Below are 22,374 nucleotides of genomic sequence, written 5' to 3'. Positions count from 1 at the left end.
CAGACTGGTCAGGGGCAGTAAGCATGGTAAGGTAGAGACTGGATTTATTTCTAGATCATTACCACATAGCTAGCCTAGCCGAGCACTCTGAAGACCTCACATTCTGCACCTGGCAAACAAGAGACTTAAGCCTTGTAACTGAAAATACCTTCCATCTCTAAAAAGTTTTCTGTGAATTTAAGCAATTGCATAGCTAGTCCAAAGAGCCACTCTTAATTGTTCCATAAAAATGGAGTATACATTTGTAGCTTGATAAATGTGATATATTTCAAGCTGCCATTGAACAAACAGCTAATGGAAGTTTTTATACGAGACATTTTTTTTTCCTGGAGATAAAGTGTTACTTAACAAATAACATAATCATTGCCAGTAAATTCAATTATAGGGACTGCTTCTCTTTGTTCTTTTCTGGATCTGAAGAATCAACTGAAATCTGAATTTTTTTTTCTTAGGACTCCTCCTTTTATAAAGCATAGGTGGCTTTAGTAGACGTCTTGAAACTAATACCTGGACATTTCTCCATATCCAGAAGTCTTTATTAAAGCCAGAATTGACTAACCATATTAAAGAAAAGTGACTTAGATGAGAAGAAAGTGATAGAGCATCCACAGTGCAAAGTGTTTCTCAACTGCTGTCCAAAGAACCAGCAAGGTTTTGGCTCTGTCTCCAGTCGTGACTTAATATATATATTTACGCTTTTTAATCAGAGTGGTTTTTCAACAGGAAGTTGAACTCTGTAATTAGCAATCCACAATGGGAGCTCTGACACTTAATTACAACACTGCTAAGACAATAATAATAAGAGGAATACCAAAGTTGAATGCAGTATTTCTTGACACACCTCTGGCTACCTTCTTATTGGCTGTGAAACAATTATATATGACTAGTAAATAATCCATACAGAAATGAATGTCTGTGTACAAAGGCAGCATGCATTTACAACAGGTCCTTCTAGTCAGGCCAAGTTCACTCACTGTTGCTGATTTCAACTAAAACATCAGGGGCAGTAACCTTGGAGAACCTCAGCAGCGATTGCTGTAGACTCAGACAGGCGTCCTCCACGTTCAGGATTTCGAGCGGCTTCTCTCATTCCAGATTGGCTCAGGCTTCAAAGGAGAGGCAATGGCATTTTATCCCCTGCAGATTGCTGGTCTGGTTCTTGGCTTCCTTGGCGTGGTCGGGACTCTTGCCACAACTCTTCTGCCTCAGTGGAGGGTATCGGCTTTTATTGGCAGCAACATTATTGTTTTTGAAAGGCTCTGGGAAGGGCTCTGGATGAACTGCGTTCGACAAGCCAAGGTCCGGTTGCAGTGCAAGTTCTATAGTTCTTTGTTGGCTCTCCCACCCGCCCTCGAAGCAGCGCGGGCCCTCATGTGTGTGGCGGTTGCTCTCTCCTTCATTGCTCTGCTCATTGGCATCTGTGGCGTGAAGCAGATCCGGTGCACGGGCTCTAACGAGAGGGCCAAAGCATACCTTCTGGGCACTTCTGGGGTCCTCTTTATCCTGACTGGCATCTTCGTTCTAATTCCTGTGTGCTGGACAGCCAACATCATCATCAGGGATTTCTACAACCCAACCATCCACGTGGGTCAGAAGCGAGAGCTGGGAGCAGCCCTTTTCCTCGGCTGGGCGAGCACCGCCGTCCTCTTCATTGCAGGGGGTCTGCTCTGTGGGTTCTGCTGTTGCAACCGAAGGAAGCAAAGACCCAGATATCCAGCCCCTGGATGTTGTGTGCCACACACAGAGAAGCAGAGGAACGTGACAATGCTTAGTAAGACTTCCACCAGCTATGTCTAATACCTGCTTTGGGCTCAAACTATGGATTACAATCAAAGTGTTTTATAGAGTCCTGCCAGACTCTGTAAGTACGTCAGGCACGAGAACTTGCTTTATGGCTGCATTTAAATTGAGATGAAAGTATAAAGGCTATATAGACTGTACTCTGTCACTTGTGGTAGGAATAGAAATGACTTGCTTTGGACATTCTGACCTCGTGTATTAAAACCATTTATTATTGTTAGACACAAATAATCCCCATTCCAATTTGTGTAGTTGAAAGTCAAGTACATCCACATCCTTAGTATCATGATAACTACTGTTTTTTGGCAATCATATATCACCTGGTAGGAAATGCAAATTTTATTGCAATAGATAATACACAGCAATAAAACATATTCTAAAACATAACCCAAGTTATTTTTCCTCCAAATTATTTCTTTTTTTTCTTTTTTTTTTTTAAAAGATTTTATTTATTTATTTGACAGAGGCAGAGACAGCCAGCGAGAGAGGGAACACAAGCAGGGGGAGTGGGAGAGGAAGAAGCAGGCTCATAGCGGAGGAGCCTGATGTGGGACTCGATCCCGGAACGCCGGGATCACGCCCTGAGCCGAAGGCAGCCGCCTAACGACTGCGCCACCCAGGCGCCCCTCCTCCAAATTATTTCTTGTACTAAGACAGTAACAACTGAAATATAGACTTTTATTTTTTTAAGCAATTACTCTGAAATATAATAGATCTCAAATAAGGTTTTTTAATTGAATTTATCAAAATATTGAAATGCCCACCTAATGAAAAGATTTGGTATTCCTTTTGGAAACTCAAATGCACTGGCAATTAGACATTTTAGGGGAAAAAAGGGCTCTGATTTCTCTTAGGAAATTTATGAAGATGATTTTAAAGCACCTAATTTATACAGTTGAACTTGCCTGGAATTATATATTCAAAGGAAAATAATTGATAAATGAAAAGTAATATGTTTCATAACTTGCGATTTGTAGCCACAACAAACAGAAGTTCTCTATCTTGATAAGGTACATCAATATAAGGCTATAAACACTCATCTCTCATCAAGAGGAAATACGGTCCTAATTAGGGAATTGAGGTTTGGGTGTTGAAGGGAATGGTTTCTGTTCCTTGTTTTATTCTTTAGTCATTGTTCAGGTCTACACAGGCAAAGTAAAATGAAGAATGAAGATAATGATTCAGGCAATTAGTCAGGCTAAAATAAGTACCTCTATTTCATTCTGTAATAAATAAATAGGTATGGCTAAAGCATCTTGTTTTGCTTGAATTATGTGTATTATTTTCTCAGTTCTTCACTTCCCATGCATTTAACATACTATATTTAACATGCCAATATCAAGGTTAAAAGTGTGGGGTGGGGGCGCCTGGGTGTCACAGTGGTTAGGCGTCTGCCTTCGGCTCAGGGCGTGATCCCGGCGTTCTGGGATCGAGCCCCACATCAGGCTCCTCCACTATGAGCCTGCTTCTTCCTCTCCCACTCCCCCTACTTGTGTTCCCGCTCTCACAGCCTGTCTCTCTCTGTCAAATAAATAAATAAAATCTTTAAAAAAAAAAAAGTGTGTGTGGGGTGGGGGAGGATGGGTATATGAGTGTTTGTGGGGCAAAAGCACTCCTATGGGCTGCTTCTAAATATCTCCAATATCTTGTGAACCAATCAATGTTTATATATCCAATTCTAACTCTTCAAATATTATGTTTATTTTATAATAAAACTGTATGTAATTTACAGTACATATTTGCAATAAACAGATTACATTTGTTCACCAAATATTTATTGCATGTCCATCCTTACTATCATAAAACAATAAAATGGTTACATGTTTTCAATTACGTTGATATATTTCACTGTGTGTCAATTTCAGAATGAATTTCTATCCTTAAAAGACCATCTAATAACTCTGAAACATCAAATTAGAGACAATGTTAAGGTCAAACCCTTACTCCATCCTATAAACCACCAGCAAGACTTCAGTAATTCCAACCTGTGGTAATATAAAACTATATTTCAAAAATTAGTAATACATAATGATAAAGGCCACGTAAATATAAATATCTTCAAATAATATCAATAAAAATTAGAAAAACAATGACTTAGACAGATTTTTTTTTCCCCCTAAGATTGTTTTCTTTTTCAGACTTCTTTCAGAGAGGCCTAAATTTTGGGTGTGTTGAAAAGGAGTCATTTATCATAAATACAGACAAATAAGTACGAAATCAAGACATACAAGATATAGGCTTAAAGGTTGTCATGGAATCATTTCTCTTACCTTTTGGTACACTAGAAGTAACTAGCCTCACATGTTAGGTTCCAGAGCCTAAATGAGCCAAGTTATCCTGCGAGCGAGAGGATCAAAGAGTAAAAAGGTGTAACAGAGGTAGAATCACAAAATTACCGGAGATAACATTAGCCACTGAATTTGGGCAAAATTTCAGGAACTAAGAATTCTTTTGTTTGCTCTTTCATTGATCAAGGTGTACTTTTGGAAGAATGATTTCTATTTTCCCCATTCTGCTGCAGTAGTTTCCCTATTATACCACAAAGAAATTTCAATAATTTTTAAGGAATTTCAAGACACATTATGAATGTAAATTTCATACCACAAACCCAGATATGCAAGAAATGCATCTTTATTTTCTAAAATTTAACTTAACTTCAACTTCTTGCATAATTTCCCATAGATTACATGTTTCTTAGAGTCTTGTGTAGGGTTAAGCGGTGCTTGGGGTGATGGGTTCATGGGATCAGTCCATGATGATTCATACAGGTAAGTCCATACAGGTCACTGAGAAGATGTCTATTGTACCTGCTTACACGGTCCCTTTAGACTTCTCAGCTCTGTCAGTTCTTTATCATGCTTGGCAATCTTTTTTGATACTTTCTAGTTATAGGCTGCTTAGATCAGCAGATTTTAACTTGGCTGCATATTAGAATTGCTAGGGGAATTTTGAAAACTACCAATGCAACCAGTGTCACGGTGATCTATGGTAAAAACTTGACCTGTTGACTTGGTTACCAGCTATCTACAAACAATGGTGAAAGAAATTATTCCTTCTGTCATAAGATTTTTTTTTAAATATCACCTTCACAAAACTCCTTTTCTTCCATTGTCAAAAATTTTACAGTTTCATAGAGTTTTAGGTCTTCAGAAGCAAAAACGCATAAAGACTAAAACTCTTCTAGACTATTTTGACTTCAGTTTTGCTGTACACTCCACTGAACCAGTGAAATGCTTTGCTGGCTACCTTCTGGAATGGAGAGCAGAGAAAGAAGGAAAATATAATATCTATTCACACATGGTTGAAAATGTTTTAAAAGAGTAATCCTTTGTAAGTTACAATTTTAGTTAAATGCACACTAATAATTCTTTTCATTTGCAAAAAAGTGGTATATTTAGCTCACTTGCTCTTCACAACCATTATATATTGTAAAAAGTATAGACATCATTATAAACACAATTGTTGCAGCTAAGAGAACTGAAACTTTTTTCCAAGATTTTATTAATTTATTTTTGAGAGAGAGAGAGAAAGGGAGAAAAAGGGAGAGAGAGACAGCATGAGTTAGGGGGGAGGGGCAGAGGGAGAAGCAGACTCCCCCTGAGCAGAGAGACTGACGTGGGACTCAATCCCAGGACCTTGGGATCATGACAGGAGCCGAAGGCAGATTCTTAACCAACTGAGCCACCCAGACACCCAAGAGAACTGAAACTTACTAAGTAATATAACTTGGCCAAAGTCATAGAGCTGATCTTGAGAAATCAAGCAGTCAACAATAGTACTAAGAAGATACTTAATAAATATTTGAAGAATGATCAAGAAACAGTATAAATGAATATAACAGTTTGAGATTTTTAGTTAATATGGAGCTCTTCTCACACAAGGAAGAGAGAAAACAATAGAACTCAAACATTTAAGGACTGCTTTTGTGTTTTGTTTTTGGTTTTTGTTTTGTTTTTGTCTGAACAGCCTATATTCGGAAGAGATTGTGGGAAAAGAAAAAAAATGGCTCAGTACCAGGTTTTCCTCACTCTTAAGATCATAAAATAGGGGCACCTGGGTGGCTCAGTTGGTTAAGTGTCTGACTTCAGCTCAGGTCATGATCTCAGGGTCCTGGGATCGAACCTAGCATCAGGCTCTGTGCTCAGTGGGGAGTCTGATTGAGATTCTCTCTTTCCTTCTCTCTCTGCCCCTCTCCCTGCTCATGTGCATGCTTTCTTTCTCTCAAATAAATCCATAAATCTTTAAAAAAGATTATAAAATAATTTCTTTGAATGGAAGTAAAATAAAAAAGAGTTAAGAGGGGCCAGATATCAATGCGCCACTGGAGATGACCCTGTGGCCTCTCCTTAGTCTACTTTTTGGAGAATTGGACACAGGAAAATGAAAACCTATCAGGTGGGTTGGAGAATTTAAGGGCAGAAATGACCCTCATCCTGACCCAGGTGGAGCCAGGCATGTTGACAGTTTTCCTCATGTTCTCACAGTGCTGGGGGTTAAGAAACATCTCCATGATGTGTTTGGTCTGACAGGACAAGAAATAGTCTTTTTTTTTTTTTTTTTAATTCATTTGAGAGAGAGAGAGAGAGACAGCCAGCGAAAGAGGGAACACAGGCAGGGGGAGTGGGAGAGGAAGAAGCAGGCTCCCAGTGGAGGAGCCTGATGCGGGACTCGATTCCAGAATGCCAGGATCATGCCCTGAGCCGAAGGCAGACGCTTAACGACTGAGCCACCCAGGCACCCCTGGACAAGAAATAGTCTTGACAAGTTTTCCACAGGCTATGGGAACAGAAGAAGATCTCATCTTCACCCAAGACTGGCACAGAACCTTTAAAAAGTCTTCGTGGTTGGGACTAAGAACACAGCAGTAATACACTTGGATGGAGAAGTGGGTCTGTCCATAGCCTGTTCGTCCTCAGACTCATTTCTTGCCCTTCCTCTGCTCGAATCTGTATCGTCAGGAGGTGGATTCCTGTGGGTTGTGCAGTGGTGTGCCCAGTGAGCAGTGGGGGCCATCCTCAATAAGGGAAGGCATTAAGAGGAACTCTAACTGGAGAGAATATAAAAACAGTAATACAACTTAATGAATTATTATCTTCACATGCTGGCCTTCCTAAACAATGTCAGTCACTAAGTTAAGTACTCCTGCTCAAAAAAAAAAAAAAAAGTGTTGGTTTAAGTCCTGAACAATCACTGTCATCACTATAAATAGATAGTAATGATGAGGATGAGGAGGAGGAGATGATGATGGTAATAAATAGATGATAGACGGATGGGAAATAAATATATGATGATAGAGATACATAATAGATAGATAATGGATACAGAGATCAATAGAAAGATAGCTGTTAGCTCTGCTACAATGAGCTCTGACACATGACTGTATGCATTTGTTTCAAGAGTAAACGAGGGAGTTTTTCCCGCAATTCAGATTCAGCAAGGCATGATTTTCAAATCATCACTCTCCAGCTATTCTGTTTTAGCATTCTAACTTTTAACGCAAATAAAGACTCCGTGTCACCATAAAATGACAGAATTAAAGTAACTCCAGATCTGTTTCTACATCTTGACAGTGTCTCTGCTGCAGAAATTGGAAGCACAAACTATACACGAGCTAGGTCGGATGGGTCTAAACTGTTATGGACTTACTGGCATCTCTTCAGAATAATGTCTATAAAGAACACAACGTTTATTAAAGGATAAATAATAAAACTGTGCTCCCTTGAAGCTTATAACCGAAAACAATTTCTCTCACAGAGGAGCGTATAGTAAAAAATGATCTGTGCCTGGGAGTCAGACGCACTAGACGAAGGCCATGTTTCCCCAGCTCCCGAGGTCAGAGGCTGCCGGCTACATCGGGCCCCTAAAAGGCACTGGTGCGACTGGAGGACAGGAGGGCTTTTCTTCTCTCTTTGCCTGGAGAGATGACTCCAGTGGGTGACTATGTCTTCTCCCCAGCTTTGCCAGAAGGGTCCAGCTTAGGTCAGCTTCTGCCAAATGAACCTCATCTCCTGAGTCCAGCAAAACTGCTTTTCTTTTTGTTCTCCCATCGTCAGGGAGGTAGCCACTTCCTGCTGTTTTTAGTGTCTGGGGGGCTCCGTGGTCCTCTCTTTGGTTTCTCCACTCTCCCCATAATATGTGTGACAAAGTTTCTCTATCAAATTCCATGAATTTGAATATTTAAAATGACTGCTTCTTTTGGTTGGATCTGACCAATACAGCGTCTGAAGATCACCCTGAAATGAGAGCATCTCGGCATAATCCCAGGTGAATAACTGAGGGTCTCAACTATCAGATCAATGAACTCGGCTTTACATGAGCCCATAGAACTTGGGTACAACTCTGAGAAATTTAGGGACTCTCTCTGAATAAGATTCAGTTTGTATTCCATTGGGGCTTGAAACAAAATCTAAGTTTGATTTTTTAAAAAATATTGAATATTTTCATATCAAAACACCTGGCACATAGGAGATGGCAAATGTTTTGCTGTGAGAACGACTAACTGATGAATTAATGAAGGAAGAAAATAATAAACAAACCATGGCATGAAGGACCTTATCTAGGGGTAATCCAAAGTTCAAGTCCTAAGTGGGTCTAAAGGAGTTTTGTGGTTTTGGTGCTCTTAACAGGAAAATTTCTAAGAAAATATTAATTTAATGGTTTATTGAAGAATTATTACAGATGAAGTAGGACATAAAGAAAAATACCTTTAAGATGGGCAAAGTTGTAGTCTGAACTCAGTGTGATTTGGTAAAGCTCAGGATTCGTTGGTAGAAATGACTAATAAAATATTCAGTAGGAAGCAAGTTATAAAATTGACATAACAATAGCAAAATAACAAAAACTTTTACTACAGTTTAAGATGTATGGACATTTTATGAAGGCTGGGCTCCCTCTGGGAAAAAGGACACATTCATCAGTTGACAAATACCCCACACACTCTGAATAACAAGGCTGATTCTGAACGTGCATTTGGCAGAAATAAATGTGTCAAGTAGATTCTGAGGAAAAAAAATAGGACATAATAAAGGAGAACTAAAAGTATAAAAGCTGATAACAGAGGGAGGGCACAACTATAAAACAGTACAAACAAAAATAAGTGAGGCAAAGAGAAGCTATGGTGATAGGGAGAGAAGGAAGAGTTTCAGTGGGTAAGGGGGGAAAGAAAGAGACTTTGTGTTTCACAGGAAAATAATTCTAAGAGCTCTGGTATTCAGTCAGTGATGAATATTCTCAGGAGCACTGGAGACACCACTGTTTTTACACCCTTTTCCATCCTGTCCCAGAGCTGATGACTTGGTTGGAATCACAGAATTGTAAGGTTGAAAAGGATCATGGAAGGAGTTGAGGCCAAGAGAGGTCCACCTCTCTGGCCAAGTCCTCCTTACCTCAGTCTTGTCTGACTCGGGGCCCCACTGCATTCCATCAGTAATTCTCCAGACCTGAGTCTCCTTACCTCAGGAAAGACCAGCCTCTCAACCTTCCACTCACCTCCTATGGCATGACCTCTTGCTCCCTCTTCTGTTCCATGACCCACAACTTGACCTCAGACCTGTCTGAGCATTGAGCTTCCATCGGTATTACACTTTGCACAACCTTGAAATGTCTTCTACTTTGACTCTTCTAAAAAACTTGAGCAAATCAAGATGACCAACTGTTTCAATAATCTTGTCACTTTTCTTCAAATGTCTCTCGATTTAATTTTTTTCTTCAATTATGACCAAGAACTCTTTTTTAGTGTTTTTAAAAACACACTGCTTTTGTGTTTTACCCTTAGATCCCATACGCATTTATTTCCTTTGAGAACTCATTCACTCCTATTATTCCAACTGCCAGTCAAGGGCACACGGATTTAGTAGAAGGAACACGGGACTAGGAGATCGGATTTTTAGCTCGGCCCAGGTCAAGCAAAACTGAACCTAGCTTTTCTCAACTACAAAATGTGGAGAGGAAATAAACATTTTTTAACATGTACTACATGTTTATAATTAGGCTAAAGATTTATATATACATAAATATAAATAGACATATATAAATGCATTCTTATCATTTTTTACAGTGAAAGAACTAGTGCTCCAAGAGGTTACGTAACTTTTCCAAAGGCACAGTGAGGTCGCTGCCCACCCTCCACCACCTGCCATGTCAATGCATCTTGAAAGAGTGAGCTTTCTTCCGTGGGGTGCCCTTCCTCCCCATCCCCCCACAGAGGGAGGATAATAACCACCCTCTCTACCTGGAAGGCTACAGTGAGGAGAAAATGAGGCAGTGCCTGTGAAAGCATTTTAATCACAAAGCATTATGTAAATGTAATACATAATTACTGTTATTATCTCTGGCAATCCAAGTCTTCAGCTCTTTATAGTTTGCTTGCTTTCTCTGCCCATAGAGTAATTCACTTGTATGTCCTGTTGGCCTTAAACTTAGGTAAAAATAATACTCATTATGTTTTCCTAAGTTTCACATTTCACTCATTTTCCTTTACCTTCCTAAGCATCACAATTCACTTTGTTCCCTAAGATACCAGTGACTAGCATTCTGGTTAACTCCTGTTGTTCGGAATAATAAGAAACAGTACTCTCTTTTTTCTCAAAAATCCCCATTTGGATGATAAATTATATGATCACTTATGATGTCTTTGGATGCCTCCTGCTATGGTCCCTATCTTCTCATCCTTGCTCTTGTTTTTTGAGAACGCTGTGCTCTAAAACCCTCCCCCTTTCTCATTTACACTCACTAACATGAACTCTATTGCTACTTGCTCAGCTTACTGAGATAGACCTTTTGCCTCTCTGCTTATTTTGGGAATTCTTCGTTTCCGCTGATTCCTCCACATAGAAGAAGGATTCTTACTTCCAACCATGGCCAATATCCGATCCCTTCCTTCATTAGAGCTCACAGGCATTTTAATTTCCTGATCTTAAACTTTATTGTCTACTTTCAGCTATCCCTCACTTTTTTTTTACTTATCTTTCCTCAGCTTTCTCTCTATAATGTCATTAATCAGACATATATTTGCTACAAATCTAGAGTACACTCTTACATCTACAATGCCTTCCCTATACCGCCTCTCCTCCTGTTTTGGTAGATTGCAAATAGCCATCAATTCTTTGCAGTCCCTTCCTTCAAGAGATGGAGTCTGTTTCTCCGGCGCTGAAATCAGTCCTGGCTTCATGACTTGCTTTCATCAATGAAGTGCAATGGAAGTGACATTATACAACTTCTGAGTCGAGACCTTATGAGACTTGCAACTTTCAGTTTTGCTCTCTTGGAAGGCCCCTACCATTTTATTAGTCCAGACAACCCTGACTGAGGATCAGAGGTCAGTTAGAGAGAGAAGTCTAATCTTCTGGGCCACCCCAGTAATCCCAGCAATCCCAACTGAGGTCCCCTAATGTATGAACGAATTCCAGTAAACCATGTGGAGCAGAGAAGACCCATCTTGCCTGAGCCATTTGGCTCAGTTCAAATTGCTGCCTTCTAGAATTATGAGCAAGTCAGTAATATTGAAAGCCTCACTTTACTTTATTCATTCCCTTAATATGACTCTCTCTCTCTATATATATATATATGATATGTTTTGATATGATATCAATATGATATGAAATTGATTTTCCACCTTCCTTATTTCTCCACATCTACAGGAATATCTTTAAAAATTTTTAAGAATATGGGGCGCCTGGGTGGCACAGCAGTTAAGCGTCTGCCTTCGGCTCAGGGCGTGATCCTGGCGTTATAGGATCGAGCCCCACATCAGGCTCCTCCGCTATGAGCCTGCTTCTTCCTCTCCCACTCCCCCTGCTTGTGTTCCCTCTCTCGCTGGCTGTCTCTATCTCTGTCGAATAAATAAATAAAATCTTTAAAAAAAATTTTTTTAAGAATATACAAATATTGGGGCCCCTGGCTGGCTCAGTCTGTAGAGCAAGTGACTCTTGATCTTGGGGTCATGAGTTCAAGCCCCAGGTTGGGCATAGAGCTTACTTTTTAAAAAAAAGAATATGCAAGTGCTTTGCATAAGCGATCTTTCTTAAGTTTTGCACCAACCATGCAAGCTAGGTATTGCTATCTTTATTTTCTGGATAAGCAAACCCATCACCAAGGATGTTAAGAAACTTGAACAAAATTCTCCAATTCATAAATAACTTAAATCAAAATTGAAATGATTCATTTTGTTATTTCAATAATATATGCAATAAATATCTTTTCACGGGGTCCAATAAAGACTGTTAGGTCTCCTGTGCCATCGAGGAGAAATCACTCCCAGAAAACACAGAAACAAAATAAACCAAAGGGAAAAAGAAATACAGCCCAGTCTGTGATAGCTGCCATCTGGAAAACAAAATATTTTAGAAGTTCAGAGAGGGGTAAGGTGGATTAAGAGTGTGTGTAGGTAGAGGATGTTTCTGGAAGACACAGATATTGAGACAGACCTTGGGAAAGAAGGCGATTCTCAGGGGTGAAAATAAGTGAAAGAAGGTTTGGAAAAACAATGTCAACTTGGAACTGAAACTATGGAAACACTCTAGGGATGCCCAGGGAAATATGAATCAGGACACAGGCATACACAAGAGTGAGCAACTTGAGGTATATCTGGAAACTCTAAGGATGCATCAAGCATATGGAAGACCTTGAACACCAGAATGCAGAGTTCTTTGTTTTGTGATCCATCAAAGGAGTTTGTACAACAGAGTCCTATTGTCACAATTGTCCTTGGAAAGCCTTTTCTGTCTCCTTTGAACTGACTTTATGCTTGTCTGCCCCACTGATGAGTAAGCTCGCCAAAGCCATCAATATATTAACAAGTACTTAGCGAGCACATGGTATTCAAGGAACGGGGTTGAATTTCGTGACCTAAAATGGAACCTCTGTGACCAACAATGTATATCCGCTCCTAGAGGATGCACAGTTGGGTAGGTTGCTAAAAACCTATCCTGCAGTAAACACACAGCTATCAATGGTAAAAATTGTGACTTTCACTTTTAGAACAATTTTCTGGATATAATAAATGTTTGCATGTATTTTGATGGCCTGATCAAAATCTGAGACACTAAGGAACACTTGTTAAGAACTGCACCTGAGGGGCATAAGGAAATCCATACTATAATTGTCTCATGGATTCTACTAAAATGAGTGTTCTCACACCTTAACATTCTGGTATTCTGGACATTATGGCTCGAGGGACTTTACCAGTTGTTAACAGAGGCGGTGTGATGGTTAATTTTATGTGTCGACTTGACTGGGTCACAGGGTGCCCAGGTATTTGGCTAAACATTATTTCTGAATGTGTCTGTGACGGCGTTTCTGGATGAGATTAGCATTTGAGTTGATGGATTCAGTAAAGTGGGTCACCATCCCCGGTGTGGGTTGGCATCACCCAATCCACTGAGGGCCTGGGCACAACAAAATGTGGAGGAAAGAAGAATTGCTCTGTTTCTCTCTCTCACTCTCACTCTCTCTTTCTCAATTTTCTGCCTGACTAATTGAGCTGGGACATAGGTCTTCTACTCTCAGAATAGGATTTACACCATCTGCACTCCTGGTCTCAGGCCTTGGACTTGGACTGAATTACACCCCTGGCTTTTCTGGGTCTCCAGCTTGCAGACAGCAGATTGTGAGACTTCTTGACCTTCATAACTGTGTGAACCAATTCTTTATAATAAAACTCTCTTTTGTAATTATCTTTCATATATATATATGAAACATATAGATGAAACATATAGATGAAACATATAGATGAAACATATATATGAAACATATATATGAAACATATAGATGAAACATATATATGAAATATATATACATATATATGAAATATATATATGTATATACATATATATTCCTGTTTCTCTCGCAAACCCTAATGCAGGCAGCCTTTTTAGTTTCAGAGAACAGACATTCTCCACAACCCCTAAAAATTGGCTTAGAACAGGATACTGTAAGACATTTAGACAGCATTAGATCTAGAAATTGCTAGACAAATCTTCATCTCTAATTATGGATTGATAGATCTGCCTGCCCTTAAAGGAACAGCAAGCATCAGCGCACCAAGGAAATGTTTCGGGAAAAGGTGGCATCAATCTACCCTTGAAGTTTCAGAAATCTTACTGTCAATGTTTCCCTATAGTGACCTGAGATGCTTGTTAAAAAGGCACTTTCCTGCACTCCATCCCAGATATACTCAGTCAGATTATCTGTGATGGAATCCAGGATCTTGTTTCTTATACACTCCCCAGAATAATCTTGTATGCATGTTTTTAGAGTTTAAGAAGGATTTGCCAAAGGCAATGCGAAGGGAAGCCTGTGTTCTCCTTCACTTTGTAATTACTTGTAAGTAAACAGAGTAGGTCTTGTAGGTGTTGTCAAAGGTATTAGTCTAATTAAAAATCTTCTCTGAATTTCAGGGAGTTCCTTTGAACCAATTTCGTTAATGCTTCTCATTGCTATTGGTGGATTTGCTATTGTATTTTAAATGCCACATCAACTTCAAAATTACACTTCCAAATATCTTCAGAAACGACTAATGGCAGCTAGTAAAGTGACTTTAAATGGATGTTTTCAGGTGCCTGCCCATAAAGACTGTGATTGAAGCACTTCTCCTGGAATTATTAAAGCTTAAACAAGAGTCTAATTTAGGAGTGATTTAAACGTGCAGGGCTTTGGGAAGGGACATGAAACAATTATCCTTGGATTATGCCCAAACAGGACTAGATGCCCGCATATTGGCTGCCTCGATGGAGTCTTGCCTTCCCCAGCGTTGTGATTGTGCCTTCATTTCGGCTGCCAGATAAGTCTATGTTTTTATTAAGTAAGAACCACTGAAACCTACTGGATAAAGAAATTGCCTTCCTTTATCACATCCACCCCTTAAGCTCAACACTGACACCTATCACCTCTCATGTATACAAACACGCACAGTATCATATGTTACAGCAAGATAGTCACTTATCTTAAGCAACAATTAAGATATGTGACTTAAATATTAGCTGAAATCAAATTATCCAGTGAGAATTAAATGTAATTAGAAAGAAATTCCTAGCATATCATTTCGAAGAAGGAAAAGCTCATCACCCTCCACAAGACATTTGCAAATTGGGAGATTTTCTTCTTAGACACTTCTCGCTCTGGGTATTACATCTCACACTTGCGGCTGATTCTCTTCTCTCTGTTTCCTGCTAATTCAGATGTGGATTACAACTCATTTTCTTTAATCCCTCACCTCCATTCACATCTCTCACAAAGAAATTTCTATGCAGTATAGCCAACCAGAGGTTTGACAGGAAGGGCTTAGGTAACAAAAAAGCAAACACAAAATCAACGAACCAACCTTAAAAAGTATCGACATTAACCATCCCTGATTTACAGAAGCCCTTGGATCACTCCAAGAGCAAAAATTTCCTACCAGCTACATTTCTTTCCTGCCTCCAGTTTTCCACATTCATCTCTAACCCACTTCTCAGCTGATCTGCAGGGTTTTCAATGCATGGGATCTCTTCTCATTTCTTGTGAATTTTCCTACACAGAGAAACTTAGACTCTATTCGTCAGTTTTAGCCTCCATGCTGCATTTCCAAGATTTCTTCTATCCTTGCTCTCCAGTCTCTGTAAGTAAGGAATAGTTTGAGATTAATATAATAATGTTTGCCATAATATAGGTAAGTAAAATGATACATAGGAAAGTAATAGTCATGGATGGATGGATGGATGGATGGATGGATGGATGGATGATGGATGGATGATGGATGGACATAGGTGATGAGGGAGAGAGAGATCATAGGTAGATAGGTAAGTACATAGATTATAGGTAGATGATAGATAGAAAGATAGGTGATAGATAGATGATAGACAGATGATAGATTTATACCTCTTCAACACTGTATTCCAGTGCCAGTGCCAAGAGAACTTGGCACATAGTTGGTGATTAATACATACTTATTTAATAAACAAAAATATGGTCTCTCTAATTGGTCATTAATTCATCCATCTATATATTTATTCAACATATATTTTATTAAACTTATTTTCAGTGCCAGGTATTTTTCTAGAACCTGGAGATAGAGCAGTGAATAAAATAGTCAAATTCTCTCTTTGTGGAGCTTGCCCTCTAATGGAGTTCAAGTTCCTGTCAATGTTCCTTCCTGAATAACTGGAACCCACCTCGTGCTGTCTTTTGCATCCAAATCTTCATCCTCTTTTTAACTGGATAAATGAAGTGGTCTGAAGATATCTTTTTTTCCTTGTTTTTTCCTGTTGTCTCAACCCTTTGCAATCCCCCCTTCTCATTTTAACCACAACTCTTTTCCAAGACTGAAATCTGATGATATCCCTACTTTGTGCTATTCACTGCTTTTCTGTTTTTTGTTTTTGGTTTTGGTTTTGGTTTTTTTTTTTGTTTGTTTGTTTGTTTTTTTTTTTTTTTTTTTTTTTTTTCAGAATAAAGCTGGAGTTCCAGAACTTGGACATTCAGGGCTTCTTATGATTCACTCTTATGTCATCTCCTGTGTTCTGAAACGTAGGCCGAACTTAAAGCCATGCTGACTTAACTTGAAATTCTTGAAGTTTGCCTCAACACTTCATGCTTCCAGCCTTGTGTACATACCTCAGTTATCCGTCTTCCCCTAGAAAGGTGGAGTTCATCACTCAGTGCTCAACTCAGGCATTTCCTCTCTTGGGTTCTTCCCAGACTTTCCCAGAGGAGTTAAGAATTTCCTCTACCATGTTCCTGAATGATATAAATGACTATATTATAGTTCTGAGCTCAGGGCTTTCACTCTGACCCCTCCTACACACAGTGTAGGCAGTCGAGATTTTTTTTTGCATTTTTAAAATGAAAATTCCATTTGTGTCAGGCTTCTGGTCTATGCTTTCCCAGTGTCGGCTCCCTACATACTTCCCCAATCTCATCTCCTCTACTTCTTCTCTTAGTACATTACACACAGCTCCACTTTTCCTTCTGTTTTTTTGAACACAAAAACCTTTCACCTCCTTATCCTGGTGGTTTTCTCTGCCTGGAATGCCCTTCACCTGGGTCATCTCAAGGCAGATTCCTTCAGGTCTCACCTCGGCTGTCACCTGATCAGAAATGTCTTCTAAGATCACTGCTCCTACACTGGCCTCCTCTGATTACTCTCTATCCTAAGACTCTGTGTATACTCTTCTTGGTACTATTCATAATATGAGCGGTCTCGGTTATTTGTTTAAGTGCCTCTGCTGATTTTCTGGAAGGCAAGCTCATTGAAGGTAAGGGGTCTGTCTACCTCTGATTCTAAAGCCCAGCATGGTGCTCGGCAAACTTACTGGCTGAGTTAATAAATAGTACTGAATGCTGTTCTTTCTCTCCTCGGACTGTGGAGATCTAGGGGACCTAAGCTGTATAACATTCACTTCAGTACTACCAGGAAGCATCATATTATAGATAATTCAATAATATTTTATTGGATATAAAAGCAACCAGTTAATAAACACACCTAATGCCATAAAGATACATTATTTTTTTTTTTAAGATTTTATTTATTTATTCGACAGAGAGAGACAGCCAGAGAGAGAGGGAACACAAGCAGGGGGAGTGGGAGAGGAAGAAGCAGGCTCATAGCGGAAGAGCCTGATGTGGGACTCGATCCCGTAACGCCGGGATCACGCCCTGAGCCGAAGGCAGAAGATTAACCGCTGTGCCACCCAGGTGCCCCAAAGATACATTATTTTAAATGGAACTAAGGAAAAGAGAAAAATAAGATTCATTATTTGACAGTTCCGATCAAGTCTGAGGCTATCTGCTAAAAATCGTGGTAAATTGGGAGTGAAGACAAAAGTCCTCCCGGAGGATTAGCATCAGGAAACCTGAGTTCTCTCTGCCATTTGGATGACTCAGCACCGGGAGCTCACCGTACCTTATGATCACTGGCCTTGTTTCTGTTATGTAAGGTGGAGATTGAACGAGATGGTGTCCCACGGTAAAGTGAGAAGCAAGGTGTGTTTTCCTGGAACAACACAGGGGCCCAATAAATGTGAGCTTCCATAGTTAAAGTTGATCAACAAAATAAAAACCAAATGTAACAAAATCCAGGTTCAGAAAATAATTTACTTTGGAAAATTTAACCTTTTCATTTCTGACTTTTAAATAATTTCAAATTCCAGAAATAAAGTGATTTTGTTTTTCTCAGGGTATTGTCACTATAGAAATATTAGAAAAGTAATTAATAGGTAGAAACGTTTGTCCCTTTTGGTGAAAAAGTTATTTTCATGTATGTTTAACTATTAGCTAGCTGTCAGTGTTCAAATTATGTTTATGAGAACACAGTTTTGTGGGGAAGGATGGACTTCTAACCTTCAAATTGCAGAAGAGATACAAGTTTTTAATAGCTCACTTTCAAACCAGGACAGTAAGTTTAAGTGGATTACTGGTCTTCTGACATAGTCATTATTTTATTCAATTTTGGGGTCACCAGCTTCCACAGTAACCCCCAGTGATTCCCACTTCCTGTTATCTACACCCATGTATTGTCTTCTGCCTCATGAGCCCGGAGTTGGTGTGTGTGACCCATAATGACAGATGTAATGGAATGTCATGTCAGAGATTAGGTTATAGAAGCTTGTGCCTTCCATCTTAGCCACTTTGGGAGAATCGAGCTGCCATTTTGTGAGCATCTCTACAGAAGCCCAAGTGGCAAAGAAGTGAAACCTGCTCTGGCCAACAGCTATCCAAGAACTGAAGTCTGCAGTTAACCACGGGAGTAAGTTTGGAAACAGTTCCTCTAGCCATAGGTGAGGCTCAAGAGAAGACTGTAGCCCCAGCTGATAGAGCTGAATACTTCCGATACTTCCGTGGAACTTGACCAGGTGCATCCTCAGTGGGCCCACCCTGTGTAAAGGAAATCTTAACTCAGGAAGATGAAATATTGCATTAGGAATATTCTGTATTGCCATAGTGTATTCTGACTGTTGGGGCTTTTTTTAACTTTATTGTGATTTTTCTATTTTCCACAAAGTTTTTCAGAATGGAGTTTTTCTCAGTAAGAAGTGTTAATTGAGCTATGGAAGCGACAATGAAAACACACCTTTATTCTTTCCCTAAATTTGTTGAGAATTAGACATAGTTAAATATGGAACAATTGTAGTAAACACATAGATATAATTATTTCCTTTGTTGCTCAAATTTCATGAAGACAATGGTAACAGAGCGTAGACAATAACTTTTTTTTCATGTTTGTCTCTGTCTTTTAAAATTGCAACACTAAGAATTTATGGGCCACAACATATTTTTCCTGAAAACTCTTTAAAGTAAAGCATGAACTATGACAATATTAACTGTATGAGGTAAAACGTGAAGTATTTGGTGTATTCCTCCCACTAAACAATGATGCCAGAAGAATTTGCCTGAACCAAAATAATAACTCTACTGGAACATCTTAATTGTACGTCTGGCTACAGTTCAGACTTCCTGGTGTATAGGATTCAAGCCCTCCCTCAGGCAACCCTGCTTTCCTGGCTAACCTGGGAAATGAATGCAGATGACTTAATAGATAATTGGCTTTTTGTAGAAGGCATGGTGCCAGAGAACCAAGGCTTTCCCAGCCGGTTTTTACTACTCAAAACATCTTTGTGTAACACCAACTGCCGTTTGTCAAAGTTTTCCACTACGTACACAACTGTGCATATTTTGAGGAGAATATCTCATTTATTTTAATTTATTAAGATTGAGTTGGAGATCTTTGAACTATCTAAAGAAATATTATATATATATAACACAATATATATATATATTCATAAATTTATGTGTTCAAAAACAGACCAAAAACTTAACATTTGCTTAAAACACTGGAAGTGACTGTTGTTAAATATATTGAAAGCCTTCCACTTGACTTAGCTATGTTTCATGGGTTTTTTTATTACTTTCCTAATATTTTACCAAATTTTAAATTAGTAGGTAAATTAGAATAATTTAGATTATTGTTTAATATTTTCAAAATTTTCACAGTTGAAACCTATGACAAACATCATTAATAAGTAAACATAAAGGAATGTTATTTCTTACACATTAATTAACCAAATTTTTTACACTCTAAATCAATGAAAATTATAAAATATGAACTTAATTTATGTTTGTTTGTTGAAAAAGTGAAAAGCTCATTCTATAAATCTTATACATCTGACTAACCAGTGAAACCTTGACCAAAAATACTATTTGACTTTAAAAAGGTATTAACGAGTAGTTGGTGTAAGCATAAAGCTACGCAGAAAGATATTTTAAAATCCTGGGAGGTACCCTCTAAAAATGGAGTGAGAGACTTCAATCAGAAAATTTAACATTCTTTATGACACTTCCGGGGATTCCATCCTGGCTTTTTAATCACCTTCTTCCATTGATTGTCTTGCTTATTTATTCATTTCTATTGAGGGCTTGCTCACTCAGGTCAGTCAATGAGCCCATCTGGGGTTACAGAGATAAATGAGATCCACCCCACGCCCACTCATATTTAGAGGATATCAAGGTTACTGAGGACAAAGAGGTGAAAGTCTTATGAGGATAGATGCTGATAGTCAAGGACAATTACATGGAAGTCACCAGAAAGAAGACCGGAAATAGGTGAAAAGGAAAGCTGTAATACACATGTGAAAAACACATCCTTACAGCTGTTCCCTGCTGGTCTCACTTTCTGTGGGTTCTGCCTTCACTCATTTTCTAAACTTCTCCCTTGACTCCCAGACTATCTGTCCAGTTTTATTTCCTTTTCTTATCCCTCAATTCTGCCTTTGTCAGCACTATCTATTTTCTCCCTCTACCCAGAGTCTTTTCCTGGAGATACTTACTCTTCACTTCTTATCTCAAGTAAAGAGACTCACTTCCCTTGTTCCCAGCTAATATCTCTCCAGATTTCACAGATCTTGTGCGCTCCCAGCTTGGCCCAGGCCTTGGCCACCAATTACTCTCCTAGCACTAGAATACTTCATTTCTCCCTCTCTTTCCTTTGTAAGCATAGAATTCATGCAACTTTATTTCATCATTAAAAAAAAAATTCCCTTGACTTTTCTCATCACATTCTTCTTCCCTTCATAGCCAAAATTATTCTAAATTTATAGTTATTCTTTGTTCTTCTTTTCTCCCATTCCCCCCTCCACTTACCGCAGACTGACTTCCACTGTCCCCTCACCGCACCAGTGGAACCACTGATAGTAAGATTGCCAAACCCAAAGAACACATTTCAGTTTTTTTGCCAGACAGCATTTAACACTTACAAATAATTATTCTCCTCTAAAATGCCTCTTGGTTCTTTTTATTTTATTTTTTCTTTCTCTTTCTCACCATCCTTCCTGGTCTCCATCAAAAGGCTTCACTACCCCCCCCCCCCAACAGCTTCTTAATATTATTTTATTATATTTTATTTTATTTTAGCCTCTTCTCTTTTTTTTATACCAATTATTTCAAATGCACCAACAGATTAGTAATGCCCAGTCTCCTTCATTACTCAGACTATTTTCCTGAGCTTCAGATCCCCGTTTGTATCCGCCTACAAGATATGCCCATCACATATGTTTCATGCATTATCAACTCAACCTGCATATAAATGAAGTACTGTTATTTCTTCCATTTTGCTTGTCCTACTTTGTCTCCTAACTTGTCGGATAGCACCACCATCCACTAAATACACAGGACAGTTATCTGATGACTTCCTGGATTTCTTTTCTTTTCCATCATCTCTAAGTTAATCAATTTATAATCCCTGCCATGCCTTCATTCTCAATATGTCTCCTCTAGCTCTATGGCTATTCTCAGGTGGGTCTTTCAAATCTATCACATGCACTATTGCATAATTGATTCAATTAGTGTCATTGGTTCTAGCCTTCTCTTTTAAATCCCTTATTCATAAAAGTCAGATTAATCTTTTATTTAAAAAGTAAAAACCAAATTATGTCATCCTCCAGCTTAAAATCTTCCAAATCTCATTCTAGAAAGCAGGATAAAGTGAAACCTATTTGTCCAATGGCAGGAAATGCTTAGTTGCGTGACCTCTGCTTGCTTTTCCAACTTAATTTCTTTAAGACTTTCCCATGGGAACCCTTTGTTCCAGCCAATAATAACATGTTCTCACCTAATATAATGCAACTAGGTATGTGCCCTGGCATCACGATGGGAGATCCAGAGACTTACTACCTCCATATCTTGATGGCATTTATTTCTCTTTAGTTAGATCACAATCTCATCTTGGTCTCACATAACCTATAAACTAAATTAGGCAGCTAATCACCAGCAATATAACTCATACAGTATAGTTTAAAAAAGAGGGAAAATAAAATTTAAAAATTGGTTGATACGAATAAACACAAACAAAGCAAGCAAGAAAAGGTGGTTTCCAGCTAAGACCACTCTAATCATGGACTTGACACTTCCATCTGCAGGATCAAGATGGAACTCCAGAACTCTGTCTTTGTAAGAATCCTCACCTTCGTTCCATATTCCTCCAAGTCTCACAAACCCAACTGGTCCGGTAGCCAACTGGGACAAGTCACTGGATGTTCTTTACCACTGTTTATATCAGATGCCTCCAGAAGCCTAAGATTTTCAGTTTATCCTTCCTCACCAAGACCC

At 38.9% G+C, this 22,374-nt stretch overlaps 1 protein-coding gene across 1 annotated transcript; it reads left to right on the top strand.

Moving 5' to 3' along the window:
• Positions 1-1,122: 1,122 nt before the first annotated feature.
• On the top strand, positions 1,123-1,797 carry CLDN17 (claudin 17). Its single transcript, XM_045785685.1, has one exon. The coding sequence runs from the start codon at positions 1,123-1,125 to the stop codon at positions 1,795-1,797; it is 675 nt and encodes a 224-aa protein (XP_045641641.1).
• The last annotated feature ends 20,577 nt before the right edge of the window (positions 1,798-22,374 follow it).

This window comes from Ursus americanus, chromosome 4, assembly GCF_024610735.1.
Source record: "Ursus americanus isolate L20-20 chromosome 4, mUrsAme1.1.p, whole genome shotgun sequence".
Classification (NCBI taxonomy): Eukaryota; Metazoa; Chordata; class Mammalia; order Carnivora; family Ursidae; genus Ursus; species Ursus americanus.
The sequence above is the reverse complement of the archived record's forward strand: the minus strand, read 5'-3'. Positions and strand labels throughout refer to the sequence as shown.

Coding starts and splice junctions, on each gene's coding strand:
- CLDN17 (XM_045785685.1), top strand. CDS start 1,123: ATGGCATTTTATCCCCTGCAGATTGCTGGTCTGGTTCTTGGCTTCCTT.